Raw genomic sequence first — 14758 nt, forward strand, 5'->3', positions numbered from 1 at the left:
CCAATTTTTGTATTAGTTTCACAGAAGATAAATATGTTAGAAAATAACATAAATATTACGTAAAAAATTACTACAAAGAACGCAAATTGTAAGCAATAACGCAGCAATATTGCTGCACGTTTTTATTCAATATGGATATCTTTATATTAATAAAAAAAAGTTATAGCATCCCAAGCAGAATAACAAGTCACGATAACGTCAAAATGACTTTAAACTGAATTGAAAATGATTGAAAAATGATTTTTAATGTATAATAAAAGATCATTTTAGAGTTATTTTGATACCATTTTGATATCATAATGACTTATTGTTCTGTTTGGGATGGCAAACTAAAAAAAACCTTGGGTATGCCACACTAGGACTGGCACCAAAGGGTTAAGATTGTCTTAAATACAATCTTGAGACATCAATCACTATTCCTATTCGATTCTTATTTCAAGCCATATTGGCATCTTAATGTCATTTAAATGTTACAATTTCCTACTCTATAATGTAACTATTGTTACAATTGTAATACAATATACGTTATATTACATTTATATTATTCAGTGAGAAATTGTAATATTAATATAATGTTCCTGCTAGTTCGTGTTCCGCGGGAGATATTATTTAAGAAGCGTTGTCTTTATTATAATATCTCACTCAATAATATAAATGTAACATAACATAACAGTTACATATCTGAAAATAAATGCCAATCATGAATATCAGCCATATTTAAGAGCTCAACCTTACTTTAATCAATGAGTAGACCTGGAATGCACCCCATCGTGTTATGGGAGTTTCCTGAATTTTCCGGCGATGACGCGGATCATAACGATCTTCTCTTTTTGCGTTTCTCTCTCTCTCTCTATCTCTCTCTCTCTTTCCTGGCTTTTCCTCCATCTTGCTGCTCGCCTATTTACCGAAGCAAGCCACCGCGTTGAGGGAGCACTGCCTCCAGAAGTTCCGTTTGCGCTGCAAGTCATTGACGTTCATCTGATTACGGAGGCGTTTCACGATCTGTTTGGTGAATAAGTTCATCAGAGCCTTGTCGATACTGTCGTCGTCGTCCACCAGCTGGAACAATCGAAAGTCCGACTATTGTTTTTTTTTCTTTTCTTTTCTTTAAAAGCTAATGCTTTTCTGGATAAATCGGGACGAGCCGTAATTTAATTTGCGTAATTACGAAAGTCTCTTTATAATGTAAAAAGGAGAGACTACAATTAAAAGGATAAAATTTGAATGTAGACCAAGGACAGGTATCGCAACTCTAGTCCATGTAGAGCCGGTTGTTTTATCTTCAGACAAACTATGTGGTAATTTACCTACTGGATAAACAAAAGAGTAAAAGAATAAGAGTATAAGAGAGTAAGAGAGTAAAGACCATTGCACGTAAAAATCGTAGTTGTAATCGTAAAGGGTCCTCTACATAGAAGTCGTAGACAGTCGTGGAGTCTTAAGTCGTAGGAAATTGACCAATTCCAATCGAGTATTCTCCTTATATTTGATTATGATTGGTTGGTTTCCTACGACTTCTATGTAGAGGACCCTTAAGACTATAAAAAGCGATAAATTAATTGGATACTGCGTCGGGGCCAAGCATTGTCGCATCCCCTGCGCAGAAGCAACACGAGTGAAACGTCATAATCAAAGCCATGATCATAGATACAAGTTTTCGTTCCGTCGAAAGATTATGATTAACGCCTTATCCTTAAGCCTATTCTACAATTACGTAAGCGTAGTTGTAAGAATTGACCAATCACAGTTGAATATTCTTCTTGTATTCGACAGTGATTGATCAATTCTTACAACTACAACAATTTACAACTACGCTTACGCAATTGTAGAATGGGCTTTACGACTAATCAATCAAAAGACAGTCACGTGACTTATCGTTTACCTCGTAGCCAATCAATTTATCGCTTTTTATGATCTTACGGTTACGACTAATACTTTTACGTGCAATGGACTTAAGACAATGAGCTAAAGAAAGACAGTCACGTGACTTATCGTTTACCTCGTAGCCAATCAATTTATCGTTTTTTATGATCTTACGGTTACGACTAATACTTTTACGTGCAATGGACTTAAGACAATGAGCTAAAGTTTACCGAAAGGTGAAATAACTTAGCCGTAGTCTCGTGTTCTTTTTTTTCTCGATTATATTGTGCAATGAAGAGTCTTTAGAAACTATTACGTATAGGTTGTAAAGAGTTAAGGGTGTTATTGTATATCAACACAAACTCGGATAACCGTATAAACGTATGCATAAAGAAAATTATCCAATCACATTTTATGTGCGTTTTTATAGGAGAAATGTGATTGGATAATTTTCTTTATGCATACGTTTATGCTATGCAAGTTTGTGTGGATATACCTTTACAGACTATATGTTGATATGATAGTTAAAATATCGAGGTGTCCTCAAAATAATATTAATGACTTCACCAGACAAAAATTACTTAAATAAAATATACTTAAACAAAACAAAAAAATTTTACTTAATTTTATTTAATATTGTAAAAAAAATTAAGTTTTCTAGAAAAGGGAAAAAACTGTTTTTCAATTTGATAGAAAATTATTGACTAAATCAAATAATATCGGCAAAGAATATGTTCGTAACATAATTAAATGTCATTTTCGTCACTTTTTACAACCTTTAAAAACCATTCTTTTAAAGTTATGACGTTTTGAGATTTGTTTATGAAGGTAAGTTCATAAAATGTTTATGAAATTAAATGTTTTAATGTTTATACATGCATAACTTTATTCATGGCAAACAAGCTTTAAAACGAACGAGTCAAACGCGATCCGCGTGGAACCGACAACGCGCCGCAGTGCGATACGCCACGATTTCAACAGAAAACGTACGTGAGGAACACGATTATCCCCCATTAATGCTCTGATAATAAAAAGCGAAAAGTACCTGCTCGCGGCATATTACAAGCGCAGGCGAGTGCGCTTTTTCGTTAGCGTGGCATAATGGGGCGTAAACTGTCGTCGGGAGTTGAGGTGAGATCAGAAGAGCGAGAGCGAGAGAGAGAGAGAGAAAGTCTATATTACGAGCTGTCACTAACATAAGTGATTAATTCATGCATATTTTTATTGACATAAAGACAAATTATTATTTCAATAATCAAGCTTTTACCTCAATAAGATATACGTATGAATTAATCACTTATGTTAGTGACAGCCCGTAATATAGGCTTTAATTGAATCAACAGCATTTTTTTCTCAGTGTGGTTCTATTGACATTTATTTCAGCTTTTCCCGTCGCTTTTATCGCGCAATTGCGCTCCGCACATAATTCATGCGGATTCATCAGGGTATAAAGACTGCGGGTTCATTGAGCTTAAAATGAGAGGATCTTTAATAGAAGTTCGGATTATGAATACCACCTTTCCTTATAGTGTCGATTATTCTTTCCGTTAGATTTTCTTTTGATTATTTAATTAAAAGACCGCAACTTCTTCTTCAAAGTTCCGTCACTTTTCGAACGCACCCCGTAGGGCGGAAATATTAGGTGTTAAACTTAATTCCTGCCGTTTTTCGTCTCCAAAATTGATTTCTTTCGAAGGGAAATACCTTAATCAAAGTATTATTAAAGTATTATTAATTAGTAATAAAGTAGGAAATGGAGGAAATTACTTTGATTAAGGTATTCATTCATCTTCCCTTCGAAACAAATCAATTTTGGAGACGAAAAACGGCAGGAATTAAGTTTAACATCTAATAAAAGCCGGTGTACCAAAAAAGCTTTTGGGTTTCTGGGGTACCTAAACGATATGAGGAAGTGAGCCACGAGACGAGCGAGGGAGTGAAGTCCTAACAGTAAATTGTAATGTGCTACAAGACAACGAGCTCGTCTCGCGCGATATCGCGTGATTTCGTACGGAAAATTTTCTCTCGGATCGTTTTTTTCTTTTTCCTCATGTCCCTGCCCTTTACATAATTATTGCAGCGCTTTATACAATTTTATATTAGAAAACTTTCCCGGGTCAACTGCTCGCGCGTATTTCTCGGAATATTCGGTTTAAATGTCACACGAGTATAATTAATGTACATATTCGCGTACCTTATGAAAATGTCAAAAATTTTCAAAACCGACTGTGACAGATATTCATCATTTCTAAAAAAAAAACCACTGCAAAAAATATTTTAATATAAATTTAAATTTTTCAATTTTGCAAAAAAAAAATTAAATTTTTGGCTAATATTAAACAAATCTCTTTCTCTCTAGGATTACCTTGATTAAATTCTTGATGTCGAATTATTATACCCTGCAGTTTGAGATGCGAAACTGTAGATAAATCAGAGAGGGTGTTAAACCCCTGTGCATGCAGATTTAACGTGGGTGGAGAGCGCCGCAAAAATCCGATTGTCGTCGACAATTTATCGATTATCGGTTTGCAATCCGTAGATTTATTGGTCGTCGTCACTTCCACGCTTTCTTGATTATTTTTCTTTATTTCTTTTCGCCGTCTTGACTTTTTTTACGGTTTCACGTAATCGTGACGACAAAATTCTTGCCATAAATGGAAAACGTAATTACATCTGAAATTCTCTGGTTTCCATTTCTTTTATTTTAACTTCTAAATAATTCAAAGTAATTTAATAAAAATATAAGTGGAAACAATTTTTTAACGCTCTTAAATCTACTTTGGCACGTTTATTGATTAAAATTTCAACAACTGTTAGGTCGACGAAAATAAATCAGTAAATTGAGAGAAATAAACTATTTTCAGTCTTGCAACGCAATCATAAGCAGAACTAGAACAATAATGTCCAGGGTTGAGAAAGTCACTTTACAAGTTACTTATAAGTTATTTTTTATTGTAGAAATTGAGTACAATCAGTTCGGATTTTATTTTTTATATTATATTTTATTATTTGCTCCAACTTTATATTACTGTTTGTACTCAATTTCTATAAAAATCATATATAAGGTAATCTAAAAGTAACTTATAAATAACTCATAAAATAGCTTTCCCAACCCGGTAATACCACATATTAAATTGATAAGCAATTTAATAATTTTTTATGTTAATAAGCATCTTCGAAGGATAGCAATAATTCGATATTAATCTAAGTATCTTGAGAATTATAAATAATTTAATTTATTGGGAAAAATATTGCCTCATAAACTACAATGATAAATATTCATTGTCACACAAATGTGAGCGTATATATTTAAAGGTATCTCGATAAAATCTTTTCTCTCTCTCTCTCTCTCTCTCTCTCTCTCTCTCTCTTCTAGTTCTTATTTTTTTATATGATATCTTTCCTATTTCTACCAGGAAACATGAATCTAAATTACATTAAACAAGGTATTATTTTTTATAAAATACGCTTTGCACGTCGCAGCGTTGTAACGTTCGTCTATTGAAAGACGGACGATCGATGTTGTCTTTTCCTTTCTCCCTTTCTTTCTCGATTTCTACATTCAAACGAACGTTCATCTTCGTCAGCGTAGTCACCTACGTGCCACCCCGCATCCTTATGTATCTCGTCATTTGCGATTCAGGACGCGCCGCTCAGTTACGCAATGCGTGATACAATTTCTTCGAACCGTTTCTTTTGCGTGTTACAGATGAGAAGCTTGGAAAAAAAACATCAACGTTTTTATAAAGCTTCCCATCCGCCTTTTTCCCTCTCTTATCATATATCATGTCGCCGTTCATTGTTGTTTTGTAAAGCCATAATCATACTAGCGATTGCTAATTGAATTGCGATTGATGATTACTTTTCTACCCATCAGAGCAAAACCAGTCACCGATTGCTTTGTTCTGATTGGTTGAAAAAATAATCGCTAATCACAATCGCGGAACCGTGTAATTACGACTTTAAGCCGTGATCGGACCAGAGATTGAGATTGAGATTGGATTGGAATTTTACCAATCAGAAGAAAGATAACCAATCTTAAGGTCAATGAACTTTGCTTTGATTAGTTAAATTTTAATCTACGACGATTTACTTTTTTACTAATTAGGGCAAAGCAATCGGCGACTGATTTGCTCTGACGCACCCAGAGAAAGGTTTCTTCGATTTAAAGAAATGTTTCTTTGTTATACGGTTAAAGAAAAAATGTCTTCGAATTGAACGTCATTTCTTTGATTTAAACATTATTTTTTCAAATCAAATAAAAAAATTTATTGGAATAAAAAAAATTATGTTCAAATCAAAGAAAGTTTTTCTTTAACCGTATAGCAAAGAAACATTTCTTTAAGGCGATGCTAAAACCTCCTGTTTTACCACATTTCCATTCGGTGAAAAATCTCCGTATTGGATGTACGGATTGCAAAAGTGTTATTATTTAAATTAAAGTACGCACAAACAGGACCTCAACTGCACTGGATTTCATGAGAAAATCGAAAAAAAGTTTAAAATTCGTTAAAAATTCACTTACTTTTGGCTCGTACCGCTGTCACCTCAGATATATATTTGCTTGATATAAGAGTTTTAGAGTCCATATCTTGAAAATAAGCGTGCAGCCGAGGTCACATTATTAAAACGTATGATACCAAGTTTGTAGAACTAAGATTGAAAGTCCAGAAAAGAAATATTTCCACCAAAGAGAAAATACGTGTATACAGGTGTTTTGCGAAGACTGGGACTGTCAACAGAGCCGAAATCCCGTGTAGCAGTAGTTGCGCGGTCTTGCGATAGATGATGCTGGCATATGTTAGATAAGAACAGACGTATGCGTTTGAGTAAGACAGAATGATATATATTATATAATATAATGTAAAAACTAAATCAAAGATGTCACCACTATTATCGAATTTGGAATTAAAAAAGTCTGTACTATCGACCTTGATCGAGTTGGGTAATCGGTTTAGCATTCCCTTAAATTGAAGAAACCTTTCTGTGGGTTGTGGGTTAAAAAGTAATCAATAATCGCAATTTTTGTCGAAAAGTAATCGCCAATTATCAATCACAACCGTGTGTTTACGGCTTAATACTGTCTGGAATATACCTTCAATTGACAATCGCTAGTATGACTACGGCTTAACGGAAACGGAAGGAGACGCGAGATGCTGCGGCGTGGAAATTCTCCCCGAAAGCTCGCTGGGAAATCGAATAACAGCATAACGATTTGTCGATGCGGCGTCCTTTGACTGTCGATTTTGCGTCCTCTCACATTTTTCCATTTCTTTCTCGCTTTAGCGTCAGTTCACGTTTCTGATCACCAACAACCATATTTTTATTACGAGCGCTTGGAAGTCTTTCAAAGTGGAATTTTCAAATTGAACGCGATGATCGCGGAGGAAACGAATTGCGTAATAACGACACCGTACACGTAGCTGCGATTCTTGCAGAAATGGCAAACATTTTTCTTTTCTTTTTTCTTGATCCTTTCTTACTTCACTTTTCTTCGACAAAGTCCCACAAGAAAGTTCAGTGCTTACGCAAAACGCTCGCCTACATTTTTTAAACTCCGCTTTAACAAACGGGTCATCCCGTTGAATACCTCAATTTAACTTTGATGTTAGTAACGTTGCTTTCGCCACGTAAACGGCCCTTGTTTGAAGAATTTTGCAAGAACTTTTTTTAAATTAAATAAAAACAAAGGAAAGACGTATACAGTTATGTACAGGTGTCCTGAAACTCACGAATCAGAATACCACAGTAAAAAAGTTCTCGAAAAATTAACCCTTACCGTACTAATATGGGTAACTAGTGACCGAGCAATTCCTGTTCGTGCAAGTTTCTTTGAGTCTTTCGATAATTATAAATTATACTACATTTTATTATTTTCTAAAATAAAGAGTCAATATTTATTCTAGAAAGTTGAAAGTATATTGGTGAATTTTTAGAGATTTTTAAAATTATTTTGAAGAAGTGAAAAAATGAAGAGATTTGAAGTGACCCTTGATGGTATGGATGAGGCACCAAATTGTAGATGGTACGGTAAGGGTTAAGTTAAAAAATTATGTATGCACATTTATTTCAACCAATAGTTTTTAAGATATAAGGGTTTAAATACAATCGATTACAAATTACGTTTACATGGTCATGAATAGTACACGGAGAGAATTTGTTCTTAGAGTTTACCCTGAAAATACGATAGTCGTGGGACAACATTGTACTTCCACGAATTTTAATGTAAATCTCTCTCATTCATTAATAAAATTACGATAAAGTATAAAATAAGTTTGATTAATTTTACTAAAGTGCATGGTAAAAATCTTTACAATATTGTATTATACTATAACTACTTATACTATAACTATTGGGTGCTTTCCATTTGATGACACAAGTCGACACAAGTGTCGTTCTATCTTTGTCACTCTCTGAACGTCAACAAGAGAGGATAGAACGCTTGTGTCGATTTGTGCTGACTTGTGTCATCAAATGGAAAACACCCATTTTCGAGATAAATTTTAAAACAAAATTCTCTCCATGTATTAATAAGCGCGCACTTCAGCTCCGTAATTATCAGCTATATTTAATGGTAGCTATATTTAAAGCCTTATTATTTCACAAATTATTGTTTCAAATAAAAATTTGCAAGTAATTTTTTTACTTAATTTTTGGAAAACTTTCTAAAACAGTAACATATAACACAATATTATAATTTCACACTTTGAATGTAATATAACACACGTCGTATATAATAAATTATTGTATAGAGTGTGAAATTAACTTTACAGTACTGTTACTTTGTGCTTACTGGGTTACATGAATTTATTGTAACAGTGTAAGAGTCCAATAGCGAATTCAATTGAGCGCGCTCAGTGCACACTGGTAAATATTAAAGCCGTTATTACAAATTGACGTAAAGATGTGTATTTAATATAAATATATAAATAGTTAAACCGTGAAATCCTCAATGCATTTTATTTAATACAAAAAAATTAATAATACAATTATTGTATTTTAAGTAAAATATTTGAATTTGCATTTTACACTCAGATTAATCAGTTCAATAATAACGACCTCAATATGCATCAATGCGCCCCAATTTACTATAAGCCACAAGCAGATAGCAGGATCAAAATTTGTTAGGGCACTTTATTGAAATAGGTATGATTTATCGAAAAAATGTAAAGAATTTAAGAATAGAACGTGTTACAACGCGTAATTGCACTAAGTAGAACGTAGTTTGATCGTAATTACGAGCGGTCGAGGAATTCCATATAAATGTCAACAAACTTTCGCGCCAGGCTCGTAATCTCGCAGCGGCGATATCCATTCTGATCGTTTTCCAATCTCGCCCCGTTCTGTTACAAAGCGACGGAGAAAGGAAGACGTTTCTGACAGCTATCAGGTGGACCCGTGGATCCCTTGCCGTGCCCATTTTGCACACCCCCGTTAATCCGGTCGAATCGGAAGTTCTATGCAATCCTAAGTGAAAAAAACCAGGACTTGCCTTTCTCATTTTTTCCCTTTCTCCCTTCCCTCCCTTCGCCTCTCTCGTTTTATTTTTGATATGTCACTGGAGATCGGGACTTTGATGGGCTCTCGAGCGGTCCAGATTCTTTTTTCCACCGTTCAGAGGCGAACAGGACCATCGCGATTTGGTGAATTCGGAAGCTCCGGCAGTGTCTCGTCAATCATTCAGTAAAATTAATCGTCACTTTAAGTTTTCTGTTTTCACAATAATCATATGGTTACCTGAAAGTTAAAGGTTACCAAGAAATTTATGAATGAATTTCATTAAATAAATCTCTCGGTAATTTTAATTTTTAGGTCATCATATATTGTGAAAACGTGCCTTACAGTACGGGAGTGTGACATACCTTTAAAAAATTATCACAACTCAAAAAGATGGTTTCTAAAAAAAATCGTCAGAATTGTCACACCTCAAAAAACGTGGTTATTTAATGTGAAACGAAAAATATATATTCTTTTTGCTTGAAACTCGCGCAGCATTTGTGTGTAGAAACCAGAAATTTTACTGTTTATTCCTTAGTTTCTTTTTATATTTATCTCTATATCAATTATAATTAATAATTTTTTGAAAAAAAAGTATTTTTTGTGATTTTTGTGACGTTTTGAAAAATTTAATTTTATTCCCTATTAAATATTTTTTGGAATTTACAATTGTCGACTTTATTTATAGGGGGCTATTCTGTAGACCCTCCAAAGAACAAAGATTTTACAATACATAATTATTTTAATCGGTGCATTTTACCAAAAATTGGAAAGACAGACTAGGTTGTACCATCCTTTGATAAACTTCAGCTAACTGTCTTACTCTTTTCTTCTTTTATGCTCTTACTCTTTTACTCTTTTGTTTATCTAATAGGTTAATTATCACATAGTTTATTTGAAGATGGAACAACCGGTCCTTAAATATGTACGAGATACGTTAGATCCTGTGATTACGACGAAAATAAAAATCGTGCGGTGAGAGCTTTCTCTTGAACAGGAAAATATAAATAAATTCGAAGACGATCTCTGGGGATTCGAAGCGTCGCTCGCGGATTTATCATTTCATAAATTCAAAGCTTTGGAGTTTGCTTTGTTCATGGAACATCGGCTTTTCAGCTTTCGAATATAATTCTAAAAAACGATTGCTTCTTAAAAGCGGGATTACAAAAATATTTTGCATAAATTCATCAAGCCCTTCCGGCTCACACTAATCTTTAGAATCGCGAGATTTTATCTTTTTACTTACATTCACGTTGTTAAAAAATCTGGCTTTATCTTTGTCGATCGTTGGCATCGTTGCCGAGTATTCCGCCAAGACGAAGAGCATTAATGCCAGGGCAACTGTGCTTTGTACGGACAGCATCGTTCTAAATCTGGGAACAAGAGTAAAAATAAATTAATAAAACTGCTTTTATTAGTTCCAGCGATTTGAAAGAGAAATATAAAAAATTGATGCAACCTATAATCCTATAGAATCAATTTTTTATATTTCTTTTATTATCTATCTATTTATTATCTATCTTTTATCATCTATCTATTTTTTTTATTATCAATAAATAAATTTCATACTATAAAATGATTCTGGGACGTTGCATTTTAATACGGGCATGCCAAGTTTATTCTTTATTGTTATGCCCTTTATTGGCATGCCTGTATTCAAATGTAACATCCCAGAATTGTTTCATAGTATGAAATTTATTTGTTGGTAATATATAAGTGTAAATATATTAACAGAAGATGCAATTAACCTTTAATTGGATAGAGTGCCCACAATGTATCTCTCCGGTATAATTTTCTTTAGTTCTGGAAAAAAAATAAAAAGTATTGTCCAAATATATATTTAGAAGTCTTAAAGTTCATTATTTTTACGTTCTTTTACCTCTCATAAGGATATATTAATGTAAATTTAAATATATAATATAATATGATAGTAAAAAATATGGCTATAAAATTAAATTCTTTTAGGGTTCTGAGCATCCTCCCCCATCTACTAATTTGCATATTTTAAATCACCTATCTATTTAAAGTAAATCAATTAATGCAATCCCGATACGCCAAGTTTTTTCTTTGTCTTGAAACGAGCGTTAAAATGATCGAGTGACAATTTGCACAAGAGAATTTTGATTGTCAGGGAAGCATTGCCCGAGAATAGGCACAGAAAAAGATATACTGTATGCAAGTAATAATGACTTGTTTTAAATATTTCAAAAGTTCATGTATCCGCAAATCGACTATAAGTTGACAAAAAAGCATCAAATTATTTTATTTAAAATATATTCTGAATCCGCTAATATATTTGATTAAAGTTTAATCGAGATTATTAAATTAAAACAAATTCGATTTGCTTATAACACAAAGTCGCTTCTTCGATCAATTTGATAATATTCTTCGATAGGAAATAAATTCCTGTTTTGAGTACGTAATAATGAATTTTTCTAAAATGTGTAATATGTATATTTTAAGATTATTATCAAGAAAACATTCTTTGTTAAAGATATACTTAAAAGGAAAACAATAAATCGAGTAATCACTTTTTTGAGGGGTAGAATCATATTTTTTGTGTGTAGTTGTCACTAGTTGGTGATCGCGCGACACCACGTACTTTGTCAAAATGAAAATCGATTGTCAATTATTAACGATTATCAATTATTAGCGAACTATTAATTATGGAAGCGTAAATTCTTGACGGTATTTGAAGACGAGTCTAAAAATATAAAAAATATTATACGAATTCGCAAGATTTTTGTATTTGTTTGAATTAGAAAATTGCCGAAAATAGTGTTGCACCTCAACAGTATTGATGATTTGAAAATCAAGTTTACAGATATATCTCTTTTTCCTTTTCCCCATTATTTTACGCCACGATAAAGTAAACAGTGATTTTTTATTTCTTGATATTATTTACTCGTCCACTTTCGATGCGTTAACAACATGCTTGGTAATTGTTTGATACTTCCTGACGTTATGTTTATGTTTTCATTATTCTATTCTATTTTTCCATTTCTCATTTTTCTGTTTTTAATTTTGTTTATTTTTTATTAATGTTAACACCAATATAATGTGAATTATTATTAATATTACAAATATCGCTATTAATACTAACTCCAATATGTGGCGAGAATTATAATTATATAAAAAGAAAAATAAAGTAAGAATAAAAATAATATAGAAGAAAGGGAAAAAATTATATAGAAAAACAAAAAATAATGTCAAATCGACACCAACATTTTTTAAGAATGTATTTAAACGGACTTTGTGTCTACTAATTTACTGTGCAATTAGGGTTGCCATCAGTCCTCTTTTCCCCGGACACCGTCCTCTTTTTTATGACGTCCGGGGACGTTCGGGGAGGTTTTCAAAAGGCCTCCGGGATAATCCGGGATGAGAGTCCGGGGTTTTATATAAAAAGGAAATATTTTTTGACTGGATGGCAAAAAAAACTTTGGCGTGTAAGTGTAGTGTTGACATAAAAGATTGGCAGCCCTGTATAGAGGACGCAGGTTAAGAATAAAATTTATCCGCATATAGTGTAATGGCAGCCGCACACCAGCGCGATGTTCGTCGCGCGCGACCTGTAAGGCGTCGTCTACAATACAGGAAGTAAAAAGTAAGAGTAAGAAATTGACCAATCACAGTCGATTATTCTTCTCACATTCGACTGTGATTGGTCATTTCTTACTCTTACTTCTTACTCTTACTTCTTACTCCGTGTATTGTAGATGACGCCTAAGATGTTATACTGTAAACATGATAATAAAGAAGTGATAGTATTGTGCAATTTGTAAGGAAAAAGCAACTAAATACAGAGTGCGGCACCAAAATCCGGATAAATCAAAAATTTCTTTAAACAAAATGTTTTTAATGAAAAATTAAATATTAAAAAAAATCCTTTTACATGGCACTTGGGGGATCTCTGTAGAGCATAATTATTCGATATATCCTCCCTTAGCTTGAATGACGGCCTCTATTCTCTGTCTGAAGCGTTCACACGCACGCTGCAATGTAGCGCTGTTTATGCCGACGAATGCTGCCTCAATAGTGGTCCTTAATGACGTCACGTTGGGATGCCGAGACTTGTTAGTGACCCTTTCAACTACGCTCCATACATAGTAGTCCAGGGGATTTAAATCTGGGCTGTTGGGAGGCCAGAATTCCTTGGACCAAAACATGTCGACATTGGCTGAGAGCCAATTTTGAATCAAATGGCTCATATGAGCCGGTGCACCGTCCTGCTGAAAGACATATGGTCTTCCGAACGCCACAGTTTCCATCCACGGCTTCACTATATCCATCAAAACGCGCAAATACACTTCTTTTGTGACAGTTTCCCCTTTTTTAAAGAAATGTGGTGGCATGACATCATCCTCACTGGACACAACACCTAGCACGTGAATATTGACCGGAAATTTCGTTCTGGCAACAACAGGGACATCCTCGGGTTGTAGGCGAGCCATCGGTTATTTCTCCGGTTGATTTTGGCATCAAGAGTAAAAATTTTTTCGTTAGAAAAGAACCAGATTCGTCCCGACGCTTCGTTTTTCAAGGAACACAATAGCAGATTGCAGCGAGTAACTCGCCTTGTCCTGGCAGCCTCAAAGAGCATCTGTCGTATCTTTAATGTGTACGATTTGTATCGAAGGTCCTCCTCGGCAATTCGACACATTGTTTGATCGATTGCACCAATAATCGAGTGGCACCCAGTTGGACACGGCTCAATTGGACACGAGCCACTCACAGCGCTTGAGACTACAAAGCTCCTAAGCACCGGTCGCTGTGATTGGTGGTGTCCAATCGAGCCGTGGTCAATCGGGATCACCCCCCAATAATCGATACTAATTTTTGCAACGATTGCCCTGGATCATCCGAAATCAGCGCTTGAGCCCTTTCGACGACTGCGGGGTTCTTCGCGGTGCGTTCTTTCGAGTGAATCTTCCTCGCTGGCATACTAGAATCTTCGTTGGACTGTTCTGAAGCCGTATATTTTGTCACAACAGTCATAAACAGTTGATGTCGGGTATCCAAAAAACCGAATTATTTCAATTGCTGAGCGCCCAGCGCGAAGGCCTTCGATGATCGCGGCTCTTCGATTATACTCCGCACTTGGTTTCAACATCGCGGCCATTTTGATAATATGACTGTTTACTAGAAGCATCAAGCTTTCTCGGACGCCAAAAACAACCACTGGCGGAGGCACAATATAGCGAAAAATTTAAATTGAAATTTGTCCGGATTTTGATGCCTCACCTTGAATATGTACTTATAAGTGTTTTCGGCCCGGCTGGGTTTGCACCAACCTGAGTTGGATTAATGGCGTTTTGCGCTCTCCTATTCGTAGAGCGTGTGACGTCAACCAATAGGAAAGATTAATCCAACCAAGATTGGTGCAAACCCGATCGGG

General features: G+C 34.5%; 1 protein-coding gene across 1 annotated transcript in view; it reads right to left on the bottom strand.

Moving 5' to 3' along the window:
* Positions 1 to 824: 824 nt before the first annotated feature.
* Positions 825 to 14758, bottom strand: part of LOC108762710 (allatostatin C) — a 20415-nt gene continuing 6481 nt past the window's right edge. The window contains exons 2-3 of the mRNA XM_018509833.1: positions 10607 to 10733; positions 825 to 1059 (exon numbers count right to left, since the gene is read on the bottom strand). Coding sequence (XP_018365335.1) covers positions 898 to 1059; positions 10607 to 10723 — 279 coding nt within the window. The 5' untranslated portion in view covers positions 10724 to 10733 and the 3' untranslated portion in view covers positions 825 to 897. The remainder of the gene's footprint in view (positions 1060 to 10606; positions 10734 to 14758) is intronic.

This window comes from Trachymyrmex cornetzi, unplaced genomic scaffold, assembly GCF_001594075.2.
Source record: "Trachymyrmex cornetzi isolate Tcor2-1 unplaced genomic scaffold, Tcor1.1 scaffold319, whole genome shotgun sequence".
In the NCBI taxonomy this organism is placed as follows: Eukaryota; Metazoa; Arthropoda; class Insecta; order Hymenoptera; family Formicidae; genus Trachymyrmex; species Trachymyrmex cornetzi.